General features: G+C 41.8%; 1 protein-coding gene across 1 annotated transcript in view; it reads left to right on the forward strand.

Moving 5' to 3' along the window:
• Positions 1–2,382: 2,382 nt before the first annotated feature.
• Positions 2,383–23,911, forward strand: part of Fam91a1 (family with sequence similarity 91 member A1) — a 46,488-nt gene continuing 24,959 nt past the window's right edge. The window contains exons 1-12 of the mRNA XM_036208201.1: positions 2,383–3,026; positions 10,532–10,616; positions 12,633–12,784; positions 14,383–14,440; positions 15,599–15,666; positions 16,159–16,272; positions 17,598–17,688; positions 18,060–18,122; positions 22,082–22,188; positions 22,272–22,310; positions 22,731–22,843; positions 23,454–23,569. Coding sequence (XP_036064094.1) covers positions 2,955–3,026; positions 10,532–10,616; positions 12,633–12,784; positions 14,383–14,440; positions 15,599–15,666; positions 16,159–16,272; positions 17,598–17,688; positions 18,060–18,122; positions 22,082–22,188; positions 22,272–22,310; positions 22,731–22,843; positions 23,454–23,569 — 1,078 coding nt within the window. The 5' untranslated portion in view covers positions 2,383–2,954. The remainder of the gene's footprint in view (positions 3,027–10,531; positions 10,617–12,632; positions 12,785–14,382; positions 14,441–15,598; positions 15,667–16,158; positions 16,273–17,597; positions 17,689–18,059; positions 18,123–22,081; positions 22,189–22,271; positions 22,311–22,730; positions 22,844–23,453; positions 23,570–23,911) is intronic.

Genomic DNA, 23,911 nt, shown 5'->3' on the forward strand with positions numbered 1-23,911 from the left:
CAGTGCTGTCCAGGGAACCCATTTAGTAGCTGGTTTTGTTTGTTTGTTGTTTTTTCATTCCTGATGCCTAGGGAGCTCGAGTCACGGAACCAAATGATAGTTAAATGACGCTGGTTGGTGGCGCTGGCTCCCGGCGGGAAGGTCAGTCACGACAGAACCCAGTGGTAGTTTCAGAGCTTTATTAGGAGGGAAAGGGGGGGCAGAAAGAGGAAAGCCTGGCCTGGTCAGGTAGGGAAATGGGGAGCGGAAGAGAGAGAGAGCACAGAGAGAGAGTGGGGGTCTGCCTCCAGCTTTTTAAGGCGGGTACATAGCCGCCTGCGCCAGCTGATGATGTAAGACGTCAGACCCGAGCTGCGAGTGCACAGCATCCTAACATTGTTGTCTTGTTGCTGGCGTTTCCACACAGCAGTCGCTGGGCCTGATGGGCTAGTTTAGGAACGACCAGAATTGCTTTGTTTCCCAGGCACCTTGAGGGAAATGGAGGCAGTGCAGTCCCTCCGCCAGCTTCCTGTGTTTTCACAAACTGGACTGTTGCTACTCCTGAAGGAACTGCTGTTTGGCTTCTTCCTGTCCACACAGCTCTGACCTACTGTTGCTTCGAATTTCTGCTTTTGGGGGGCTACATACTGACAGCCTTTATTATAAGTCACTGTGGTAAGGCTGATCTGATTTATCGGGCATCCATTCACCATAACTAGCTTCTGCGGAGTCCAAGTCAGATTCAATATTATTTGAAAAACAAAAAAAGAAAAACTTAATAGGTTCACACCAGCTTTAACTGTCATCAGCAGTGGAAATAAAGGTTTGTAGGGATTTTAAAACAAAGATTTTTTTTTTCTTCCCCGAGACAGGGTTTCTCTGTGTAGTTTTGGTGCCTGTCCTGGATCTCGCTCTATAGACCAGGCTAGCCTCGAACTCACAGAGATCTGCCTGCCTCTGCCTCCCGAGTGCTGGGATTTAAGGCATGCGCCACTGCCGCCGCCGCCGCCGCCGCCGCCGCCGCCGCCGCCGCCGCCGCCGCCGCCGCCGCCGCCACCACCACCACCACCACCACCACCACCACCACCACCACCACCACCACCACCCGGCAATGTCTTTAATTTTCTTGTTACTTTTATTGTACTAGATAAAAAGATTTTGAAGAATGCTGTTTGGCCCATATGTAGAATCATGTAAAATGTGGAGGGGAATTTATGTTAGTGACTTGAAGTGAACTTTCCTAAGCTAGAGAAAGAGGCAGAATACTTCCATGAAGGCTGTCCCTGGGAAATTCAAAGGGTGGTTCTATCAAACAGCCTTGGGCTGGACCTGGAGAGATGGCTCAGCAGCTAAGATCACTTGCTGTTTTTGTGAAGGACTTGGGTTTAGTTTCCAGCACCCAGGTGGAGGCTCACAGCTGTCTGCAACCCAGTTCTGACAGAACTGATACCCTCTTCTGGCCCCCGAAGGCACACAGGTGGTGCACATACATACACGCAGACAAAACACTCTTATACATAAATAATAAATATTAACTCCCCGCCCGCTTGGGCTCTGTTATAATGAGCAATCTTGTGAACTAGTCATATAAGCCGGCCAAGCCTGGCTTCATCCTTCTAATACGGCTAACTGCTGTGACAATCTTTCACAGCATGGTGAGAGCTGACAATCTATTAGAGGCTAAGGAGTTGATACATAGTAGGTTGTACTTTTGTATACCGTTCCATTGTTGGAGTTCAGTAAATTTAAGCTTTGTCGAGGAGACCAATACACTGATGTAAGAGCGGTGTGTAGCACAACAGTTTCAATTAATTGGACATAATGAGTATGCCTCAGACTTGTCAGCTGCTGAGGTATGGATTAAGTGTCTTACATGTTCTCAGTTCGTATATGCAGTGTATAACGAAACATGACTTAAAAACATTGCTTTATCGGTAGCGAACTTCTGCCTTCCCGGGTTCTCCCATTGTGCAGTAAGCCTGTATTTAAGACCTCCTCCCTCCTTCAACAAACGGCATTCGGCATTAAAACAAACAAACAAACAAAAAACCATTGCTTTAAAATGAAAAACAAAAACAAGACACAGAAACACCGAACTCGCGTCTTGGTGTTGCCAGTAATCAATGCGCTTGCTCAGGAAGCACAGCACACTCGGGAAGAAACCATTCCCAAAGACTTCAGGAGAGCGGAAGGGGGTAACACCCGAGTTCCGTCTTTAAAAAGCGAACGAAGCTAGTTCAAGTTTCTGCTCCCCCCTCCCACCGCCACGTCTTAAGAATTTGGATCTTGGAAGGAGTCCAACGTTCTCCATCCCCAGGATACCAGCCATGCATGGAAGGGATGACGCCGCTAGCGGCTCCCGCCCAGTGGGTGGGTCGACGCCCCGTCACACTCGGTGACCCTGCCCTGCTCGGCGGGGCGGCCAGAGTCGTCCTTCCACTAGCCGCGCTTTTGCTCCGGCAACCGACCGCCGTGCCTTTAGCCGCCTGCCCAGAGCCACCGGGAACTCACATTTGGGGAAACTGAGTCACACAGCGTCAGCGGTGCAGATCGCTGCGGCTTTGCAGGGCGAGCGCCCCGGATCAGGAGCAGCAGGCGAGGACTCCCGGGGTCTCCGGGCCCCGCCTTCCTCCCGCCGCTCAACCGCGTGCAGTGGGCGGGGCGGGCCCAGCGGGAGGAGCTTCACCCCCTACACTCGCTGGCGGGCGGAAGTGACGTCAGCGCAGAGCCATTTCCGGCAGGCCGAAACTAGGAAGAAACTTGGTGCGGCGGAGGGACGGGTCGTAGTCGCTGCCACCTTGCCCCGTGGCCGGCGCCGGGCGGAGCTGTGGAGGCCTGGCCATGGGGCGGCGCCGGGCTGGCGCGGCCTAGGCGTGCGGCCTCCCGCGGGCTCCGCTGACGGGCCGGGCGCGTGCGGGCGGGAAGCGGCTGGCGGCGTGGCAGCCGCGGCCACGGCTGGCCTGGGCTCCGGCATCATGAACATCGACGTCGAGTTCCACATCCGACACAACTACCCCTGGAGCAAGTTGCCTGCTAACGTGAGACAGGTACGGCTCCGCCCCGCCCCGCCCCGCCGTCGCTTGCCCTGAGCACAGTCCGAGCTCCGTCGCCGAGAAGGATGGAGTGATGTTCCCCCCAGACTCTCCCGATTACCTCGGCCCGCAGGCGCTATAAGCCAGGGGCCTGCACTCCGGAGAGCTAAAGTAAAGCCCCCGGGCTCTAAAATGGAAGGGTGGTGGGAGAACATTGCATACAATACGGGGCGGGGGGCAGTTCAAACTCCTCTGGAGTGTATGTGGGAGGAAGGTGGCCCATTTACAGTTGGATGTGTGACTGAAAGCATTTCAATTGGACCGTGGAAGATGAGGAACGAAGACCCTCCTCTCCCAGGGCGAGGGAAGAACACGTCTCCACAGAGCAGTGAACAGTCACCAAAGTTTGCAGATGTGTGTGTGTGTGTGTGTGTGTGTGTGTGTGTGTGTGTGTGTGTCTTGATGCATCTGGAAGTGTTTGTTGAATGTGTGAGGGTGGTAACTGGTAAGGCCGACAGGGTAGTCAGGATCTGATTTGGAAGGGTATGTGTGCTTTGTGTGGTCGGACTTTGTCCTATAGACAGACCGGCTTTATAAGGATGTGTCAAGAGGATCATGACCTGAGAGTTTTAAAAATCTGATGCTTATGATGAATGGCAGATGTACTCAGTTGTTTAACAGGTATTTATCGGGCACCTACTGGATGTTATACCTGGTTTGGGGTACAGATAGTTTGCATCAGTCAGACAAAGAGCATGCCTCCACGGAGTGTGTATTTTAGCAAAACCAGACAGTAAAAGGACAGTAAACGACAGGTGGCTGGAAGTCTTAAAAAGGTAGAGGTATGTGTACTACATGTAAGGCACTTTCCTGGGCCGCTGTTTCTCTTTCAGTTCATTGATTTCTGTTTTCTCTTGGTGATGGGCAGCAAGTGTAATTTTGCAAAGTATGGAATAGTGGTGGTAATGGTTTTATGATTATTTTGGTGAGTCCCAGTTCTAGGGAATGAGCTAATGGGTTCTGGTGAGCCATCACATGGCAAAGAACATACTTTTCTTTTTTCTTTCTTTTTCTTTTTCTTTTTTTTTAGATTAATAAATTTATTTATTTTTCTATTATCAGCTTGATACAGTATAAATTCTTATCTTAATAGTGTAATGTTTCATTGAGGGTTGCTCAGTAATTGAGTAAAACCAAATCTTATTATAAGCTACAGTCATCCTAGGGTCCTCCATGCCATATATATAGCCTTATGGTTCTGTGGGTTGCAGTCTGATTGTTCTTTACTTTATATCTAGAATCCACTTATGAGAGAGTATATACCATGTTTGTCCTTCTGGGTTTGGGTTACCTCACTCAGGATGATTTTTTTCTAGTTCCATCCATTTGCCTGAAAATTTCATGCTGTCATTGTTTTTCTCTGCTGAGTAGTACTCCATTGTGTAGATGTACCACATTTTCTTAATCCATTCTTCAGTTGACGGGCATCTAGGTTGTTTCCAGGTTCTGGCTATTACAAATAATGCTGCTATGAACATAGTTGAGCATGTATGTTTGTGGTATGATTGAGCATTTCTTGGGTATATGCCCAAGAGTGGTATGGCTGGGTCTTGAGGTAGTTCGATTCCCAATTTTCTGAGGAACCGCCATACTGACTTCCACAGTGGTTGTACAAGTTTGCATTCCCACCAACAGTGGAGGAGTGTTCCCTTTGCTCCGCATCCTCTCCAACATTGACTGTCATTAGTGTTTTTGATCATGGCCGTTCTGACGGGTGTAAGGTGGTATCTCAGAGTCGTTTTGATTTGCATTTCTCTGATGATTAAGGATGTTGAGCATTTCTTTAAATGTCTTTCAGCCATTTGTGATTCTTGTTTTGTGAATTCTCTGTTTAGCTCTTTAGCCCATTTTTTTAAATTGGATTGTTCAGTATTTTGATGTCTAGTTTCTTGAGTTCTTTATATACTTTGGAGATCAGTCCTCTGTCAGATGTGAGGTTGGTGAAGGACTTTTCCCATTCTGTAGGCTGTCTTTTTGTCTTATTGACCATGTCTTTTGCCCTACAAAAGCTCAGTTTCAAGAGGTGCCATTTATTAATTGTTGTGCTCAGTGTCTGTGCTGCTGGTATTATATTTAGGAAGTGATCTCCTGTGCCAATGTGTTCAAGAGTATTTCCTACTTTCTCTTCTCTTAAGTTTAGTGTAACTGGATTTGTGTTGAGGTCTTTGATCCACTTGGACTTGAGTTTTGTGCATGGTGACAGATATGGATCTATATGTAATCTTTTACATATTGACATCCAGTTATGCCAGCACCATTTGTTGAAGATACTCTTTTTTCCATTGTATAGTTTTGGCTTCTTTGTCAAAAATCAGGTGTTCATATGTGCGTGGATTAATGTCAGGGTCTTCAATTCGATTCCATTGGTCCATATGTCTGTTTTTATACCAGTACCAGGCTGTTTTTATTACTATAGCTCTATAGTATAGCTTGAGGTCAGGAATGGTGATGCCTCCAGAGGTTGCTTTATCATACAGGATTCTTTTAGCTATCCTGGGTCTTTTGTTTTTCCATATGAAGTTGAGTGTTTTTCTTTCCAAGTCTGTGAAGAATTGTTTTGGGATTCTGATGGGGATTGCATTGAATCTGTAGATTGCTTTTGGTTAAGATTGCCATTTTTACTATGTTAATCCTACCTATCCATGAGCATGGTATATCCTTCTATTTTCTGATATCTTCTTCAATTTCTTTCTTTAGAGATTTAAAGTTCTTATCAAAAAGGTCCTTTACTTGTTTAGTTAGTGTTATCCCAAGGTATTTTATATTATTTGTGGCTATTATAAAGGGTGATGTTTCTCTGATTTCTTTCTCAGTCCTTTTATCATTTGTGTATAGGAGGGCTACTGATTTTTTTTTTTTTTTTTTGAGTTGATCTTGTATCCTGCCACTTTACTGAAGGAGTTTATCAGCTGTAGGAGTTCCCTGGTAGAATTTTTGGGGTCACTTATGTATACTATCATATCATCTGCAAATAGTGAAAGTTTGACTTCTTCCTTTCCAATGTGTATCCCTTTGATCTCCTTTTGTTGTCTTATTGCTCTAGCTAGAACTTCTAGTACTATATTGAATAAATATGGGGAGTGTGGACAAAGGACATACTTTTAAGATACCAGAGCCCTAGATAATGGCAAGGTTTCAGGGACAAAGGTCTCTAGGATGCCAAAGAGTCAGGTTCTGAAACTTGAAAAGAGAAGTCTAAACCTTTAGGAACAAGTTCCTCTTAAGTTGAATGAGAGTTTGGCAGATAGTTTTCTTCTTTAGACAAATGTGTTCTGAGACATATCTGAAGACAGCTAGCATAAATAGTCCTTTATTTCCCTTTTAAACAGTTAGAGTATATCCATTAAATAATTGATTATAATTAGTATTGGCAAAAGCATCCTCCAACTTAATTGTGATTAGTAAATGTTGTTATATATAGGTCAGAGCTAAACCTTCAATCCAGATATAACCAGATGAGCTTTTGTGTGAAGTCACCGAAAGCACCCCTTGTTTTTATTTGGGCTGAGTGTGGCCTTGGTTTGTACGTTTGTCCTGTAGGCCTTCTCCAGCCTCACCGTGGTTTCCTGGAGTCAAGGGCCACTTCAGATCACATCAGCTTTCTGTCTGGTTTCTTACAGGCCTTTCCCATCCTCTCTTCACACTACACTGGACTGAGGCGTCTAAGGCGATCCCAATCCTTTCACTGTCCGTTTTTTATCAGTTTCTTTTTGACACTCAGGCATTTCTTGGGAGCTTTCCTAGCCCCCTGATTCCGAAATAGTTACCCTCAGCCTTGTTCCCTAGCCCCCTGATTCCGAAATAGTTGCCCTCAGCCATGTTCCCTAGCCCCCTGATTATAAAATAGTTGCCCTCAGCCATGTTCTCATTGTACTGTTCCTTCTCATCCGTCACAGTGGTCACCCCACCATGGTGCATGTTCTGGTCAGATTCTTCGTTAGGCTTTGTACCAAGCATCTATGTACATAGTTGGTTGTTAGTAGCTGTTTGTCAGATGTAATGAGGTCAGTTTGAAATGCTTCTTAAATGGCTATAAAAATCTCAAATGTACTGAAAATGGAGATTTTTTATTTTGTTTGGAAAGAATGTATATATTGGTGTTATAAATGCTAAGTATGTTGATGTGATGATTTCCAGTAAGTTTTGGTGGGCTTAAAATTTGGAAATGACTCATTTCCCAGTTCTGAAAGCTAGAGGAAGGAGACTCAGATTAAAAAACAAAAAAAAAAACAAAAAAAAAAACCTTTCAAGACAGTTTTTTTGTTTTCCAATGTGGATGAGATGAGGAAAAAAAAAATTGGGTCACCCCAGACTTTAGAAGGTACATTAAAAAATTATAGATGAGCTGAGCATGTACAGAGAGCCTTGGGTTCTGTCACTAGTGCAGGAGAAAGAAATGTAAGTCAGGCCATTGTTTTCAGGATTTTTCTGTAGTTAGCTGTAAGTATCAGGTGGTTCATTGTTTGACACAACGTGTAGTTTGTAATAGGAAACTTAAAAAGGTCTTAGTAATGAAATCAAACCCGAGGCCAGTTATTGGGGTGAATGCTGGAAGATCAGAGACACAGAACAAGCCATGGCTATTTCACCTTGCTAGTTCCTCAGGTGATCCTGTTTCCTCAGGCTGGAAGCTTCTGAGTCCTCCTCCACATGAATCTCAGCTGAACTGTGTTGCTCCAAAGCTTAAACTAACTACATGCTTTTTCCTCCCCCAATTCCTGGTCCACACGCCTTATATACCTTTCTCTTTCTGCTCCCCACTCCCTGGGATTAAAGGTTGTGTTTCTGGGATTAAAGGTGTGGGTCACCATGCTTAGCTATTTCTAAAGTGGCCTTGAACTCAGAGATCCAGATAGCTCTGCCTCCCAAGTGCTGGGATTAAAGGTGTGTACCACCACCGCCCAACTTCTGCTATAGCTTACTCTTCCCATTTTCTAGCCACCAATTTTGGCTTCGTTCTAGTGGCTGTCTGTTCTCTGACCCCAGATATGTTTATTTCAGGGAACACACAATTTTGGGGGGAACACAATACCACCACAGTAGTTCCTTTATTTAAAGAGAATCCTATGATGGATCAGATTTTAAAATGTGGTTCTATCTATCTATCTGGTAGAGGAATGTCTGTCTGTCTGTCTATCTATCATCTATCCAGTAGAGGAGTGTCTTGTCTATCTATCATCTGTCTGGTAGAGGAGTGTTGTTTGTCATCTATCTATCTGGTAGAGGAGTGCTTGTCATCTGTCTGGTAGAGGAGTGTCTGTCTATCATCTGTCTGGTAGAGGAATGTTTGTCTGTCTGTCATCTATCTATCTGGTAGAGGAGTGTTTGTCATCTGTCTGGTAGAGGAGTGTCTGTCTGTCTGTCATCTATCTATCTGGTAGAGGAGTGTTTGTCTGTCATCTGTCTGGTAGAGGAGTGTCTGTCTGTCTGTCATCTATCTGTCTGGTAGAGGAGTACCCATTAGGATGTATTCATTGGGGTTGTAGGAAGCCTGTTTTAGGGTTCTCTGCTGCTCGTGTTCATTATCACATAGCTGCTTCATTTGCTGAGGTTCCTCTTTCATGAAGCCCAGCTCACCCGCCAGGCCCTCCTGTGTGCAGCCAAAGCTGTGGTAGTGAAGTGACTCTTTTCCCTGGTCTGCTGTCTAGGTCTGTAGTGGCAACAAGTATTTGAAAATGATGGGAGGTTTGGAGAAGGGTAGAGTCAAAGAGTTGCTCAACAGACATTTATGTATTTCTTGAGGGACGAATAAAACGTTCACCATGGTTAGGGATTTGTGTGCATACCATATATTGACTGATGGAGCTGATCAGATGCTGCACACATGGCGATGGAGTTAGCATTCTTCAGTGACACAGGTAAGTAATGATGGCTTAAAAGACCGAAACCTCAAGTTCGGAGCTTGCTGTGATTGTAGCGGGATGGCATGCTTGCGTACAGCATGTGTGGTGTTTCCTGAAAAGGAGACTCTGCAGACTTGGCCGCAGAGCTGCGGGAGCCTTGGCAGACGGCTGCCTTCTGAGCCTCTGAGTGAGCTTCGGTATGGCCGGAGGCTTGCGTTCTGCTACAGCACTTGGGATGTTACAGGTGGGAACAGCTGGATTTCCTCCAGCTGTGATAGACTAATCTAATGCAGGAAGAAAGACGTTCAAGTTTTCACATCATGTCACTGCAGCCTGACCAGTTGCAGGACAGTTTAAAGTTAGGTGTTTCATTTATATGATTGCAAAACATAAGTATATGGACATTTACTCTTAAGAACCTATAAAAAAATAGAACCAACTGAATCCTCGAATCATTTTGTCATTAAAGATGTCTAGTCTAGCTTTATAGTGTGCCAGGAAAAAAGCAAAACAAAACAAAACTATACCTAGTAATTAGAAGCGAGAGAGCATTGAGATACTAAGTTAACTTTATGGTCACAGATGAATGTAATGTTGACTATTATTAAGCATATTTATTCTTTGCTTTCATAGTTCCAACTTTGAACCTAAAACACTATGTGCACAGCTAGCAGGTATTTTGTTTATTATGGACAATTCTGTATTTCTGTCTGTGGGATGTGCATTACTGATTCAATGACCACTGACTGAAAATATTGCAAAAAAAGGTTTATCCCGAAGTGTACAGACTTTTTTCTTTAACCATTATTTTATAGATAATAGAGTCTGTCAACTTGTTAGAAGATGTTAGAAGTAATCTCAAAACAATTGAAAATATACAGGAAAATGTAGGGTGTGTGCAGACTATATGCACATGTGATGCTATTTTATGTAAGGCACTGGAACATGTCTGGGTTTTGGCATTCTGAGGGTTGTGGCACCAAGGCTGCGAGGTGCCAGTGAGCAGCTGTCTGTGAGAATGGCAGAATTTGTCCAGATGTTTTCTAAAGCAGGACTAAGGGAATGGTGTTTTATAGAAATAAGTTTTAGCACATTTGAAATGTACATTCTGTGGAAATCTTCACCTCCGGCAATCACAGCTCATTTCAAAATGACTGGATTGTCACTCTGCTTCCGTAGTTGCGTATTCCTAAATTCACATAGGTGTCGGTGTGAGAAGCCCTACCATCCACTCACCCATCCATCCATCTGTCCATCCCACTTAAGTCGGGGATATCCTGGAAGGATATATTTGTTAACAGCCTTGCTAACAAGTAAGGCCTTGTTCTCATACTGCTTTCTTATTTTATGTAACTCTTTTGAGTAATTTAAGTAAATCGTTCTGGAAAGGAACACTACAAAGAACATGTGGGATTTTGTTTTAATGTCATAGTAGTACAGTTAACATAATAAAACTTAAAAAAAATACTCCATATTCAGTTCTAGGCGTTAGAGATGCCAGGGTCAAATTAGGGGTCATTTTTTTTTTTTTTTTTTTGTTAGTTTTTAGTTTTATGGCAGACATAGTACTGTTGTTCATCTGCAAACTGTTTAATAGCCATGTGTAATTTCTTTTAGAGTCTTGGAAACTCACAGCGGGAGTATGAGAAACAGGTTGTCTTGTACAGTATCCGCAACCAGTTGCGCTACAGAAATAACCTAGGTAAGTGGAGACGTTCTTACGCTGGTGGAGGTGATGCTGCCACCCCGCCGCTGTTTTCATTTTCCAGATCTCTCCCATGTTTTCAGTGTGCTCTCCATGGACGGACTGGGGGAACATTTGTACTGAGTCAGTCCACAGAATAACAACAGTTCAGGTTGTGCAGTTTTCTAATTGTCAGGAGAATTCCCTTTTGGAGTGCTGTTTATAGGTCTGTTTTCCCTATAACACCTTAATCCAGGGTCATCTTCGTCTGAGTGAGAGAGTGTGCTGAAGTACTCAAGTTCTGTTTGGTCGCCAGCTCTTTCCTGACTTCTGTAACCTTAATGGAAACTATAAGAACTGGATCAAGTCTTAAGTCCAGTTAGTTCTGTAGGGTTTTTTGTTTGTTTTGTTTTTTTTTCCATTTAAAGTGCTTATTTATTTTTTGTCAAATTAGTTTGGTTATTTTCTGTCTTGATAGTGTTACTTCTATTTAAAGCGTAATATTCTGTAGAGTTTCTATACAGACAAATTCTATTGAAGTCAGAAGGCTTTCTACATTTGAAAAACAGAACACTGGGACATGGGAAATAGTTCAGTTTGTTAAAATGCTAACTACATGGGGACCTGAGTTTGGTGTAGAGGTGGTGGCATGCTTCTATTTTTGCCTTGAGCAGGCAGAGATAGGCAGATCCTGGTGGCTCCCTGGGTAGCTTGCCTAGCCTAAGTGGTGAGCCCTAGGTCCCAGTGAGAAATCCTGTCAGTAGGGTGTGGTAATATTTTATTTGTGTTTTAATAAAGTAAACAAAGAAGTCAGGCAACGGTAGCACATGCCTTTAATCCTATCACTTGGCAGACAGAAATCTGTCTGGATCTCTGTGAGTTCAAGGCCACACTGGAAACAGAGCCAGGTGTGGTCGTGGCACATGCCTTAAATACACTAGTTAACCGTGGAGGTCTGGAGGTCTGTACAGACAGACAAGAAGTGACAGAGCTGTGTAGCAAGAGGAAGTGATGTAGCTGGACAGAGAGCAAATCAGATGGCAGAACAGCAAGGCATATGTGTGTGGTAGATAGTAAGTAACTGACATTTGGAAGCTGCCAAGTTGGTGAGGTAAGGTTGGCTGTGGCTTTCCCTATTTCCCTGATCTCTCTCAGTTGTTCACCCCTATATCTGGCTCCATGTTTTTTATTTAACAAATCCATTTAGAAATTTGTCTACAATGGGGGGGGGGGGTAGAGGATAGATTAGCTTTGTGGGTAAAGACAGTTGTTGCCAAACTTCACCATCTGAATTCGATCCCTAGGACCTGCATGGTGGGAAGAGAGAACTAGCTCCCTCAAGTTACCCTTTGACTGCATTTGTGTGCACACACATACTTAAGTTGAAAAAAATGAACACAGTCAACACTGCTGAGGAATGATACATGGGGTTGACCTCTGGCCTATGTGTGCAGTGCACACACACATACCCACACACACCCGTACATGCATGAGTGGACAGACAAACAAGGGGGCTTGGTGGCATGGGCCTGTAATTTCAGCTGCTTTGGAGGCTGACATGGGAGAATTGCAAGGTCGAGGCTGCCTGGCCTCTAGCGTGAATTTGAAGCTAGTTTTGTACAGCTCAGTAGTGGTGGATATATGTATGCCCTGGTTTCAATCTCTCACACTCAGAACTAAAACAAAAAGCAAAATGCCTTTTAAAAATGGGCTTCATTGAAAACTAGTGTGTGATCTGGCTAGCCTGTGAAGTGACGTGCTCAGGGGTGTGAGACTTACAGCTGTGTCTGTTGGTTCTGTGTGTTTATTTGGTAAGAATTCTTTTCTCCTTATATGTCTTATTACGTTTTAACTTACATACATGATGAAGACTGTCTAACTTTTTGTGTGATAAAATTGTTATTTTGTTACAACAGTTTATTTGTTCTTATCTAATTTGTATACTGTTTCAAAAGTTAAAAAGTATGTGTTTCATAAGTATATAGTGAAGCAGTAAGAAATCTGGGAAAAGTGGAAATTTTCCTTTTCTTGCAGTTAAACATGTCAAGAAAGATGAACGCAAATACTATGAGGAGCTGCTGAAATACAGTCGTGATCACCTCATGCTGTACCCTTACCACTTATCTGACATTATGGTGAAGGGCCTGAGGATAACACCATTTTCATACTATACGGGGATCATGGAGGTTAGTTTCTAGTGGGAGTGACAGTTAACAGTGGGGTGTTTTGGGACTCTGAGTCAGGAACAGCTTACAGTGGACCACCAGCTTCCCTGCTCTCAGCTGTCATGGATGTTGTCTGTCCACTTGGCTGTGTGTCAGGGATGACTGGTCACAAGGCGGCTGAAGCACACATGTGCACATGGTTGCCATAAGTGATGCTTTTGTATTGGGAAGGTGGCGGCTTGTGTTCTGTGTTTTGAAGGTGTTGTTTGCCCTTCAAATCAGTTATTTATACCAGCAGTTGGTACAGCTATTGCTTGAAATCTATAAGACTGAAAACATGGGTTGCAGACTTGGACAGTAAGATCAGAGAAACTTAGTGTATTTAACTGTTCACCTTGTATAAAAAAATAATGGTACAGATCCAGCATTTTATATATATATATATATATAAAATACATGTCAGGAAGGAGAGTTGTGTCCACTGTCCTGTCTGTTAGTCTCTGTAATTACTAACTTTTAGCTGGTTTGTACTTGGTTCTTGTTGAATAACTTTATAGTAATTCCCTATTTTTTTTAAAGTGATATTTCTATAAAGATTGCCATATATAGCCAGTATTTATTCACTGTTCATATTTGAGTCCTGCTGTTTTGGGCTCTCTAGACACTGGAAGAGCAGAGCAAAGCAGATACTCAGAGAGGCCAAGCACACCCACAGTAGTGGGGAGGCTAGTGCCCTGGTGTGATGTGCCTGGTGCCCTTGACTCTAAGCTCCCTGCATTAGCTCTGGAAGCCACTCTTCTATGGCACTTGTAGAGTCTTGTGTATCTCAGGTTCTCCCTTAGGGGTTCTGAGAGTCCCAGTAGCATGATGAAGAAGCATGGTGGGGTAACGAAGTGGCGACTGATCAGTTCCTTCCTCTTGTCTCTCTGATTATTTTTCTGGTATCCACCAGGTTTGGGAGTAGAACAGAAAGAATTTTTGTACATTTACCAGCTTTCACTTCAATTACATCCCATGCTCACTGTTCTCTGGATTTTTTTTCTTAAATGATTGTCAAGTCTGGGTTGAAAATGGGTCTTATCCAACAATCAATAGTTGGATATTTCTGGAGAAGATTGGAGTTGAAAAAGCCAGATACTAATTTACTCTGATACGAATTGAGATAGGAGCAAAGACTTGGAGGTAATTATAGTCGTGTTCAAAGTGTGTGTTTTGGATACATGTTGATAGAGTTGTTACGTCATTGGCCTTCTCTTGGGGTAGGAATGTAGGCTCAGATATGAAATGTGGAAAAACTAGAACCCCAAGCTCTAATAGAAACTGCAGGGCAACTGTCAGAGACTCAGAGAGTGTTCTAAGAAACCCAGACCCAAAAGCCCACCCTTTATTTACTGTGTTGAGGCCCGGACTTAGTACCACAGTGGTGCATGCATGTTTTAGGGTGTTAGCTGTGACCTACTGTTTCCTATAGTAATAATTGTTGTTCTATTCGGCTGTAGCAAAATATGTGTGTGTCTCTGTGTGTGTGTATGCATATATCTATATCTATATCTATCTCTCTCTATATATATATTTAAGGAAAGTTCCATTTCATATTTTATATTTTTTCTTTTTCAAAGGACATCATGAATAGTGAGAAAAGTTATGATTCATTGCCTAATTTTACTGCTGCTGACTGTGAGTATCCAGTTACTAAGGAGTGTGTCCTTGTGTATGCGTGTTGTTTATTAGGAAATAGTAAAAGTTGAGAGCAACATTATTAATGAGAATTTTATTTCATAATACAAATCAGATGTGAGGTTTAGCCCAATATCAATGGGAAGAGTATTCTGGAGTCAGAAAGTTAGGACTAACCTTTATTCTAAGTCTTGCTGTTGTATAGGCTGTGTGTCTGCTGATGGAAGGACAGCCTGCACACTTATCTTACAGTAGCGTGTGGAGTTCCACAAACAGGGATCTGCTAGCTTTCACTATGCCTATTTTGTGAAATTTATAGTTAACATGTGATGTAGTTCTGCACGTAAGAAGCTTCTGCTGAAAAGCATAATTTTACTTCTTAAAACCTGGAGGACTTCTGCTTTTTCAACATGTCCTCATTAGCACTGTCCAAAGTGCCTCTTGAGACTGATGGAAGTGGATGCAGAGATCCACAGTCAGGCCCCAGGTGGAGCTCCAGGAGTCCAATTGGCAAGAGAGAGGAGGGATTATATGAGCAAGAGATATTAAGACCATGTTTGGAAAAAGCACAGGGACAAATAGCCAAACTAGTGGAAACACATGAACTGTGAACCAATAGCTGAGGAGCCCCCATGGAACTAGATCAGGCCTTCTGGATAAGTGAGACAGTTGGTTAGCTTGAACTATTTAGGAAGCCCCCAGGCAGTGGGACCAGGACCTGTCCTTGGTGCATGAGCTGGCTTTTTGGAACCTAGGACTTATGGTGAGACATTTGCTCAGCCTTGGTGTAGGGAGGAGGGGATTAGACCTGCCTCAGCTGAATCCACCAGGCTGGGCTGAATCCCCAGGGGAGACCTTGCCTTGGAGGAGGTGGGAATGGGGGGTGGGTTAGGGGGGAAGGCTCGGGGGTGGGAGGAGGGAGGACAGGGGAATCTGTGGCTGATACGTAAAATTAATTATAAAATTTTTTAAAAAGTGGCCACTTAAATTCATCGCTCCCAAAGTTGAGATTTCATCTATTTTGTGTGATGAATTATTTTTGATATTGATAGACCATGTCAGTCAGTTACTAAAAGACTATAAACTGGGAATTTTTTCTAATGTCGCTGAGTGTATACTCACATTTCAAGTTGTATTAAAGGAAAGACTTACTTTCAGGTCTGCGGCTTCTTGGCATAGGAAGAAACCAGTACATTGACCTGATGAATCAGTGTAGATCTTCAAAGGTAAAGTCGTCTCTTGCTTTACAGCCTCCTTGTCAGAACTGGACTACAACCAGAGTTTGGTTTCAAGTGGTAGAAATAACAGACTCTACCTTGAACCAGTTCACATGTATATTATATTATAGGGGCAGTGAGCAGGCATTCAGTGTTCACCAGGTTATAGCTTAAGTGATTAATAAGTTACAACGGGTAGTTAATGTTGCCTTGCTTGTCTTTTTATTTGGCCATTTTAGCCCCAGAATTCACTTACTGGGTGAAATAAATTCACATTTTCAAATGTATTTATAACGTTGGGGTTTCATTTCATTTGTTTCTAATTGAGGTCTAGGTTTAAGTAATTTATTTTAAAGTAAGAGTGATGCTACGGTATCTAGACTACTTTGCATTCTAAACATGAAAACTTGAAAAGATGAGCCTGTTGTAATGTCTTATATGGTGAGGGAAGAAAGTGGTAATTTGGATTGGTTGCAAATCCTTAAACGTATACTATTGCAGAAATTCTTCAGAAGGAAAACTGCCCGTGATCTTCTACCAATAAAGCCAGTGGAGATTGCCATTGAGGCATGGTGGGTGGTGCAGGCTGGATACATCACAGAAGATGACATCAAGGTAGAGATCCTTATAGCCTAAAACCAGAAGAAAAAGAAAAGGTTAAAGCCAGAATATTTATTTTTTAACCTATTTTATAATTTTTAATGACATTACATAATGTTTTAAAAAGTAATATTTTATTTTCCTGTGGAAAATCAAGCTAATTCAAATGATCTTACTAGGTTAGATGATTTGGTTCATGTACAGTAACTTGGGATCTTAATTAATGGTCTCTTTAATTACTTGTCTTGTGTAAAGGGACGTGATGTTACACCTAGTGGCCATAATACTATGGCTAGCTTCTGAACACTCACTTTGTGCACGTGTGCTATACACTAATGTAACTGTGTTCTTATCTCCTTTAAGGCTCCTGACAACCCCAGGAGAAAGAATTGTTTGTACCCAGTTCACAGATGAGGAAAGTGAACACAAGGCAGTTAACTAAATGACTCAAGTTATAATGACAGGAGGGTCCGATTGGCAGATACTCAGGCAGTTTCTTTGGAATCTCTAGTGCAGTCACTGTTGAATTACACTGAATAGGGTAGGTGCCTTGTTGGGGTAATAGTATCAAGATCAAGAGCACTGACACCCCACAAGTTGATCCAAGCTGTACATATTTTGAAATGGATGCAGCCGGGTGGTGGCCCACGCCTGTAATCCCAGCACTCGGGAGGCAGAGGCAGGTGGATCTCTGAGTTCGAGACCAGCCTGGTCTACAGAGCTAGTCCAGGACAGACTCCAAAGCTACAGAGAGAAACCCTGTCTCGAAAAAAACCAAGAAAAAAAAAAAGGAAAGGAAAGGAAAGGATGCCGATCAAAGAAGAGTAGAACCGGGAGCATCTGTGTGCGTTGAAGGACTGGGGACCTTTACACTTTTGTTTATTGACTTGTGCTTGTCGGTGTACGTCTGGAGGAGGGTGCTTTAAAGTTGGAAGCTTCAGCTGTTTTGCTTCACTGAAGCCCTTCCTAACATAGCTGTCAGAACTTCACCAGTGCTGTTCATGGGGAGTTTTCCTAGTGCACTAAGTGGTAAGGATTTGGATTCATGTATCTGATTCCATTTTAAAGAAAAAGAATAAACATTGGTGTCTGTCAGTGAGCATTTCCACTAACCAGCAGATGTTAGTACTTAGGGTGATTTTGTTATCTAAACTGTTGGCACCTTAGTTTGGCAATTTAAGTGATGGTTCTTTGCGTGGTTTTATTGATTCAATTCTAAGGTGATAAATGGCAGTGATATTGTTCATTCCATACATGTAATCAGTCATGGGTTCCGATGTGAATACATCTTAGGAGACTTACAAATTAGTTAATTATTGAAAATGTTTTCTTTTTCTTAGATATGCACTTTTCCTGAGAAAGGCGCTATTGATAAGATCATCGACTCAGGCCCTCAGCTCTCTGGGTCACTCGATTACAATGTAGTACACAGTAAGTGCTTAGTAGGCATGGTCTCTGTCAACTCAGAAACTTGTTTTAAACAGTTGAGAAGGAATACCAGTTACTGTACCAGCCCAAATCGAGTCTATTACCTAAGTCATGTTACTTGAAATGTGATCTCAGGCTTTTATTTTCTGGTGTGGATGGAATTACAGGCCTATACAAATGAATGGTAAGGGATTTGGAGTTCAGAAAATGTGTAAGAAATCAAGATTTAGAAAATCTACTTAGTTTTTTCTTACACTATTTTCTTCATGTAGCATTCAGTTTAAGACATCACAGAAAGCCAGCAGTCAGGCTTGTAGGAAAAAAATGGTATTGTATAGTGTCCCATCTAAAATAAGGTGCTTTTGTTTTTGTAGGTTTGTATAACAAAGGCTTTATTTACCTGGATGTACCCATATCAGATGACAGTTGTATAGCTGGTAAGTCTGGGCTGACATTTAAAACTCTATTTTGAATGACTACTTGAAGTTAAATGGTATATATGCACCTAATACATTTAACACAGATCATTCTATAATCTTAGATATTCCTGTTTAATTTTTACATTTAACCCATTGTGGTTTTATTAACATTTCTTATTTCGTTTCTTGTGTATATATTAAAATATAGAACTATATTAAAATAGTAGAACTTCAAGATAAATTTCCTACAATCCCAAATGAGATCACTGTTAAGTTTTACGTTTTGTAGAAGTACTGAACTTATAGTTAGATGTTTGTAATAAGTAGTTTTCTGATATCATTCAGCTATTGTCATTGTTTATGATTTTTAAAAAATCATACTGAAACAATGTTTGAGAAAGAATCTGAAGAGTTAGATTCTGGAGAATGACTTGATATTGAGAAATAGATGGTAGTTGGGCTGATTCCAGAACTATCTCCTCGTCAGTGTTGTCTTGACAGGTCATCAGGCTATGGCACGTCTTGATCTTTGAGTTGGCATGTTATGAGATTCATCCCCGATCCAGTAATGCCTTGTGGACCATATGCTTAGGTGAATTGTAGTTAGAGTTTTCCTGCCTGGCCCAGTCAGGACAAATCTCTCTTACCCGCCAGTCCCACAGTCGCTCAGACCCAACCAAGAAAGCACACAGAAACTTACATTGTTTAGAAACTGTATGGCCATGGCAGGCTGCTTGTTATCTACTTCTTCTATCTTAAATTAACCCATTTCTGTTAGTCTATACTTTGCCACATGGCTTGTGGCTTACCAGTGTCTTTACATGTTGCTTTTCATGGCGGCAGCTGGCGGTGTCTCCCCCCAGCCTTCTACATCCCAGAATTCTCTTCTCTCTTGTCCCGCCTATACTTCCTGCCTGACCACTAGCCAATCAGAACTTTATTTACACAGAGCGATATCCACAGCAGTGAATTCTGTTTAAACTTGGAAAGACAGTTAAAAAGGAAGTGAAACACTAACTTAGTTAATCTAGGTTTGAAGTTGATGATATAGCAAGTGTAATAATAGGTTTAGACTTGAAGCCTGTTAACAAGGAAATGAGTCTTGGAGACAGAAGCGGTGGTAGTAGTTTCCTGACTGTTGGGAATGTGCAAGATTAATTTTGTGCCTATTCTTATCTGTAAGCTGATTTGACTTGAGAGTCACTCAGGGGTTAGACTAGTGGATTGTTGATTTCAGTCTGTTTTAACTGCTGACGATCTGAACACTGACTTACATTAGTGTCTTTTTGTTTTGAGGTTCTAACGTAGCCCAGATTAGCCTTGAACTTGTATGTAGGCTGGCTTTGAGTTACTCATCCTCCTGCATGCAACAACATGGACTTTGCAGTAGTTCTTTGGTTTGTTGGAGAGAAGAGGGAGGGTGAATGGGTGGCTCTTTGGTATAGTCACCCAGTCTGATGTTTCACTGAGTAGTTGGCAGTTAGCTGGTGCAGACAGATGATTGCCTTCATAGCTGCTTGTTAGCACCTCACCTTTCTTGTCTGCTCCTTTACTTGAAAGAACCCACAAGGGTGAAGTTGGCAGCACAGAGGCCATCAAATTCAGCATGAAACCCTTGCAGGCTATTTCAGAGGAGGCATTCCACATGGTCCACAAAGATGTGGGTGCTGTGGATGGTAGGCCAGTCATGTATGCAGGAATGAAAGCTTTAGAGGGGTGATTGTGGAGGACTCCAATGTTAACACAGTTATTCTGTCTTTAAAGACATACTGTTTTATTCCCAGGGAATTCCATACAACGTACTTGATCATATTCACCTCTCAACTCTTCCCAGATCTCCTCCCCCTCCCCGACTTCTTGTCTGTCCGTCTTCCTTCCTTCCTTCCTTCCTTCCTTCCTTCCTTCCTTCCTTCCTTCCTTCCTTTCTTCCTTTCTTCCTTCTTCCTTTCTTTCAAGAAGATACTGTCTTAACAGCAGATGTCCTGGTTCTTTGGCTCTTACAGTCTCTTTTTCTACATGTATATTTTAATGCTTTAGTGCCTGTATTTGTCTGTGATTTTTTAATAAAATACTTAAAGAATATATTGAAGAATTGTACTCTCTCTCTCTCTCTCTAAAAGTTAGTAATAACTTGTCAAATCTGTAGTCTGTCTGGAACATATTTTCATACTTGATATGAAATAATGCTTCCATTCTCTTAAACACACACACACACACACACACACACACACACACACACACACACACACAAAACCCTGGATTCTGACCCATAGTTTAAGAAGCTAGAAATGTTATCATTTATACTAGTTTCTACAGAGAAAATATTTTACTGTTTAAAATAACCTTGGACTTTTAAATTATAACCTGTTTTTATGTTCAAGCTATCTGTATATTATTTCTCCTGCAGTTGTACATAAATGTTTTTACATTCAAAAAAAGGACAAATACTATAGAATTGTATTACATGAAATATATAGAATAAACAGATTCATAGAGACAGAAAGATTAGACGTTATCTTCAGATGGAGAAGAAAGGAATATAGAACAATGATTTCCTAAGTACAGAATCTCTGTTTTGTGTGATGGGAAAACCCCACAAATGGACAGTAGTATCAGGATATAATATCATGAATGTAAAAAATCAATACAATTAATGTAATTAATGAATATAATAAATAATAATTATGGAATGAAAAATTCAGATATAATTAATGAGTACCACACAAATGTAATTAATATCATGAGTGTAATTAAAAAATAAATAAATAAAAAATAAAATTAAAAAAAGAAGCTGGACTTTAGTTCATACTTTGTTAATTTAATATACATTAGAAACTGATTTATATCTCTGTAAAGAGTTGGCTCATCCTGACATTTTAGATATAAGTTATATATTGAAATTCCTAACTGCTTCGTATCTTGGTATCTCCAAGGAAGGGATAATTATAAAATTGTACAACTTAGAGTGCTAAAAGACAAAATGGTATATGTAATGTACTTGGCAGGTGTTAGCACCCAGCAAGCATTCATTCAGTAAGTGCTTGAACACAGCAGTACTGTAGGATAAGAAGTAACTTGTCAAGTAGGGACTTGCTAAGATATTTCTAAGAAACCTTTAGTGTTTATTGTGGGGAATAATTTAGTGGCCTATGCACCCCACTTTCTCATGAGATTCTATTTTTTTACATTTTATTTTGTGTATGTAAGTACATGTGATGCATGTACATGCTGTGGTGTTCACGTGGAAGTCACAGCACAACCTTCAGGAGTCTAATTCTGTCCTTTGTCATGTGGGTGATTAAACTTAGGTTGTTGGGCTTGACATTGAGTGCCTTCACCCAGTGAGCCATCTTGCCAGCCGCTTCTCCAAGGCATTTTAAAGGGAAGCGTACACATGGAAGGGTGTGAATGAACAAAAGCATACTCCTTTACTGTTCACTAGGCTGAGCTTGCTGGTCAATCAGATAAAAGTGGCGGGTGTTAAGACAAGAGAGATACCTTGGTGTGACTGAACATTCTACCATGGTTGGCTGTCTGCTGTGCTAGGGAAAGTCTGGACCTCTGGCCACTGAGGAGGAGCAGATGTTAGTGACTTCTGACTGCGCTGTTTCCAAGGAGCGTAAACTCTTTCAGTGTTCCATCGCTCCCTTTCTTGGCCTGTGAGCTTCAAAAGCAGACACATCACAAACCTTCGAAGGCCCAGTTCTGCTCCCCTGTGTTTTCACCAAGTCTGTACTGTCTAGTATTCCCTTTGCCTCAGTAACTCAGAGTTCCATGAGAACCCTTTAGACAGCTCTGGTATAGATGGTGTGTGTGGCCTTGACTGGGAACTTTTGGAAGGTTGCTATGTAGTAGATGGAATGCATAAAAGCTGTATTCTGTCTCTGAATGATTTCTCTTTATGCATAGGCATTTGAGTTCTCCTTTGTTGTTTTATGAAAGCTAGTGCTGAAAAAAGTCTGTTTTGTTTATTTCAGTTCCTCCTCTGGAAGGTTTTGTAATGAATCGGGTACAAGGTGATTATTTTGAAACTCTACTCTATAAGATATTTGTCTCAATAGATGAGCACACTAATGTTGCAGAGGTAAGTGTGGCAAAAACATTTTTGATTGTTGATATGCTGATAGTGTTGAGAATGAAATTGTAATTTTCAATTTTGTTTTCTAGCTCGCAAATGTCCTTGAGATAGACTTATCACTGGTGAAGGTATATTATTTTTGACCTTTTATTTGTAGTGTGAGTATTGGGTGGATTTTGCTATTTGATTTTTATCTTGATACATCACTGATCCTTATTGGCTGCTTGAGGAAACTGCGTGGTAAAGGGACAGTTGCAGAGAGAAATGGGGAGATGAGAAGCTCTGAGTCTGTTTCCACCAGGTGAAATAGAGCGCTCACATTAGAGTGGGCAGCAGGAGGCAGCCTGCTCAGTGTCTGTTAAAGCTGCACCGCTAGCCTCTTTAGAAGAAGCTTTAGGGGATGGTGGTCCTGGCCAGATTGCTCTGTAGGTAAGATACAGAAAGGCTTGCACATCACCAGAGGTCTAGTCTGTTACAGTGGTTTTGTTTTTTTCTACAAATATTCTGATGTCTGTTTTAATGCTGATTTTCTTTAACATTCCTTTCAGAATGCTGTTTCAATGTATTGCCGATTGGGTTTTGCCCACAAGAAGGGACAAGTAATAAACTTGGATCAACTTCATTCATCATGGAAGAATGTTCCATCTGTGAACAGATTAAAGTAATTCATTTATTCTGTATGATACAGTTTCCTTTTGAAAAGAATTTTCACATGCAGAAAGTTTATTTATTTACCATGCCATTGAGGTGAATCCTGTAAATAGTGTCTCAGTCATCTTGGTGTGATGGCCCTTCTGTATAATGTGATGAAAACCAAGAGCAAAGTACATTTGATATTTTGTAAAATGTATAAGAACTTGGATTCCCTGAAGCCTGTGCTTGAGTTTAATTATAATGCTGTCTTCCTTCCTTCCTTTCTTTCATATATATATATATTTTGTTTTTTGAGACAAGGTTTCTCTGTGTTGTTTTGGTGCCTGCCCTGAATCTTGCTGTGTAGACCAGGCTGGCCTCGAACTCACAGAGATCCGCCTGTCTCTGCCTCCCAAGTGCTGGGATTAAAGGCGTGGGCCCCTGCCGCCTGGCGAGTTTTAATGATGATACTTTCTATATGTGTCCAAAGCCATGTGCAAACGCCTCTCAGTTTCACACTTGTATATTGACCTGTATTCTGTGGATTGTTTGTAGTTGTAAGTACCAACTTGAGTAGCTGTTGTCGTGTGAGATCATGTATGGCATTTGTAAAAAGTGAATGTATTCTTCATTAACAGGAGTACTTTAGACCCACAAAAGATGCTCTTATCCTGGGATGGCGGGGAAAGTAGGAGTCCTGTGCAAGAAGCTTCTTCGGCCACTGACACTGATACAAATAGTCAAGAAGACCCAGGTTAGCAGCAGCTCAGTTTAACTTGAAGTTTGTCTGTAGGTCTGCCAGCTGTCCAGACATGGCCCTATATCTCCTTTATAGCTCTGTGTTAGACTTCTTATTTAGTATGCAGTCTGAGACCCTACCAATATTGTGAAGTCTCGAGGGTATGATAAATAAGAATATGGCACTTGCTTTCTAGAAATTAAGTTGAGAGAGAAAGGGGAGAAGCGTAGCCCAAACAAACAAACAAACAAACAAACAAAAACCCAAGCAATTGTGGTATTTGGGGCTGCAAAAAAACACACAAAAAACCAAAACTTCTTTACATTCAGGAAGAGGCTGTGTGTTAGAGTGGCTGTG

The sequence above is a fragment of the Onychomys torridus genome, chromosome 16, assembly GCF_903995425.1.
Source record: "Onychomys torridus chromosome 16, mOncTor1.1, whole genome shotgun sequence".
Lineage (NCBI taxonomy): Eukaryota > Metazoa > Chordata > Mammalia > Rodentia > Cricetidae > Onychomys > Onychomys torridus.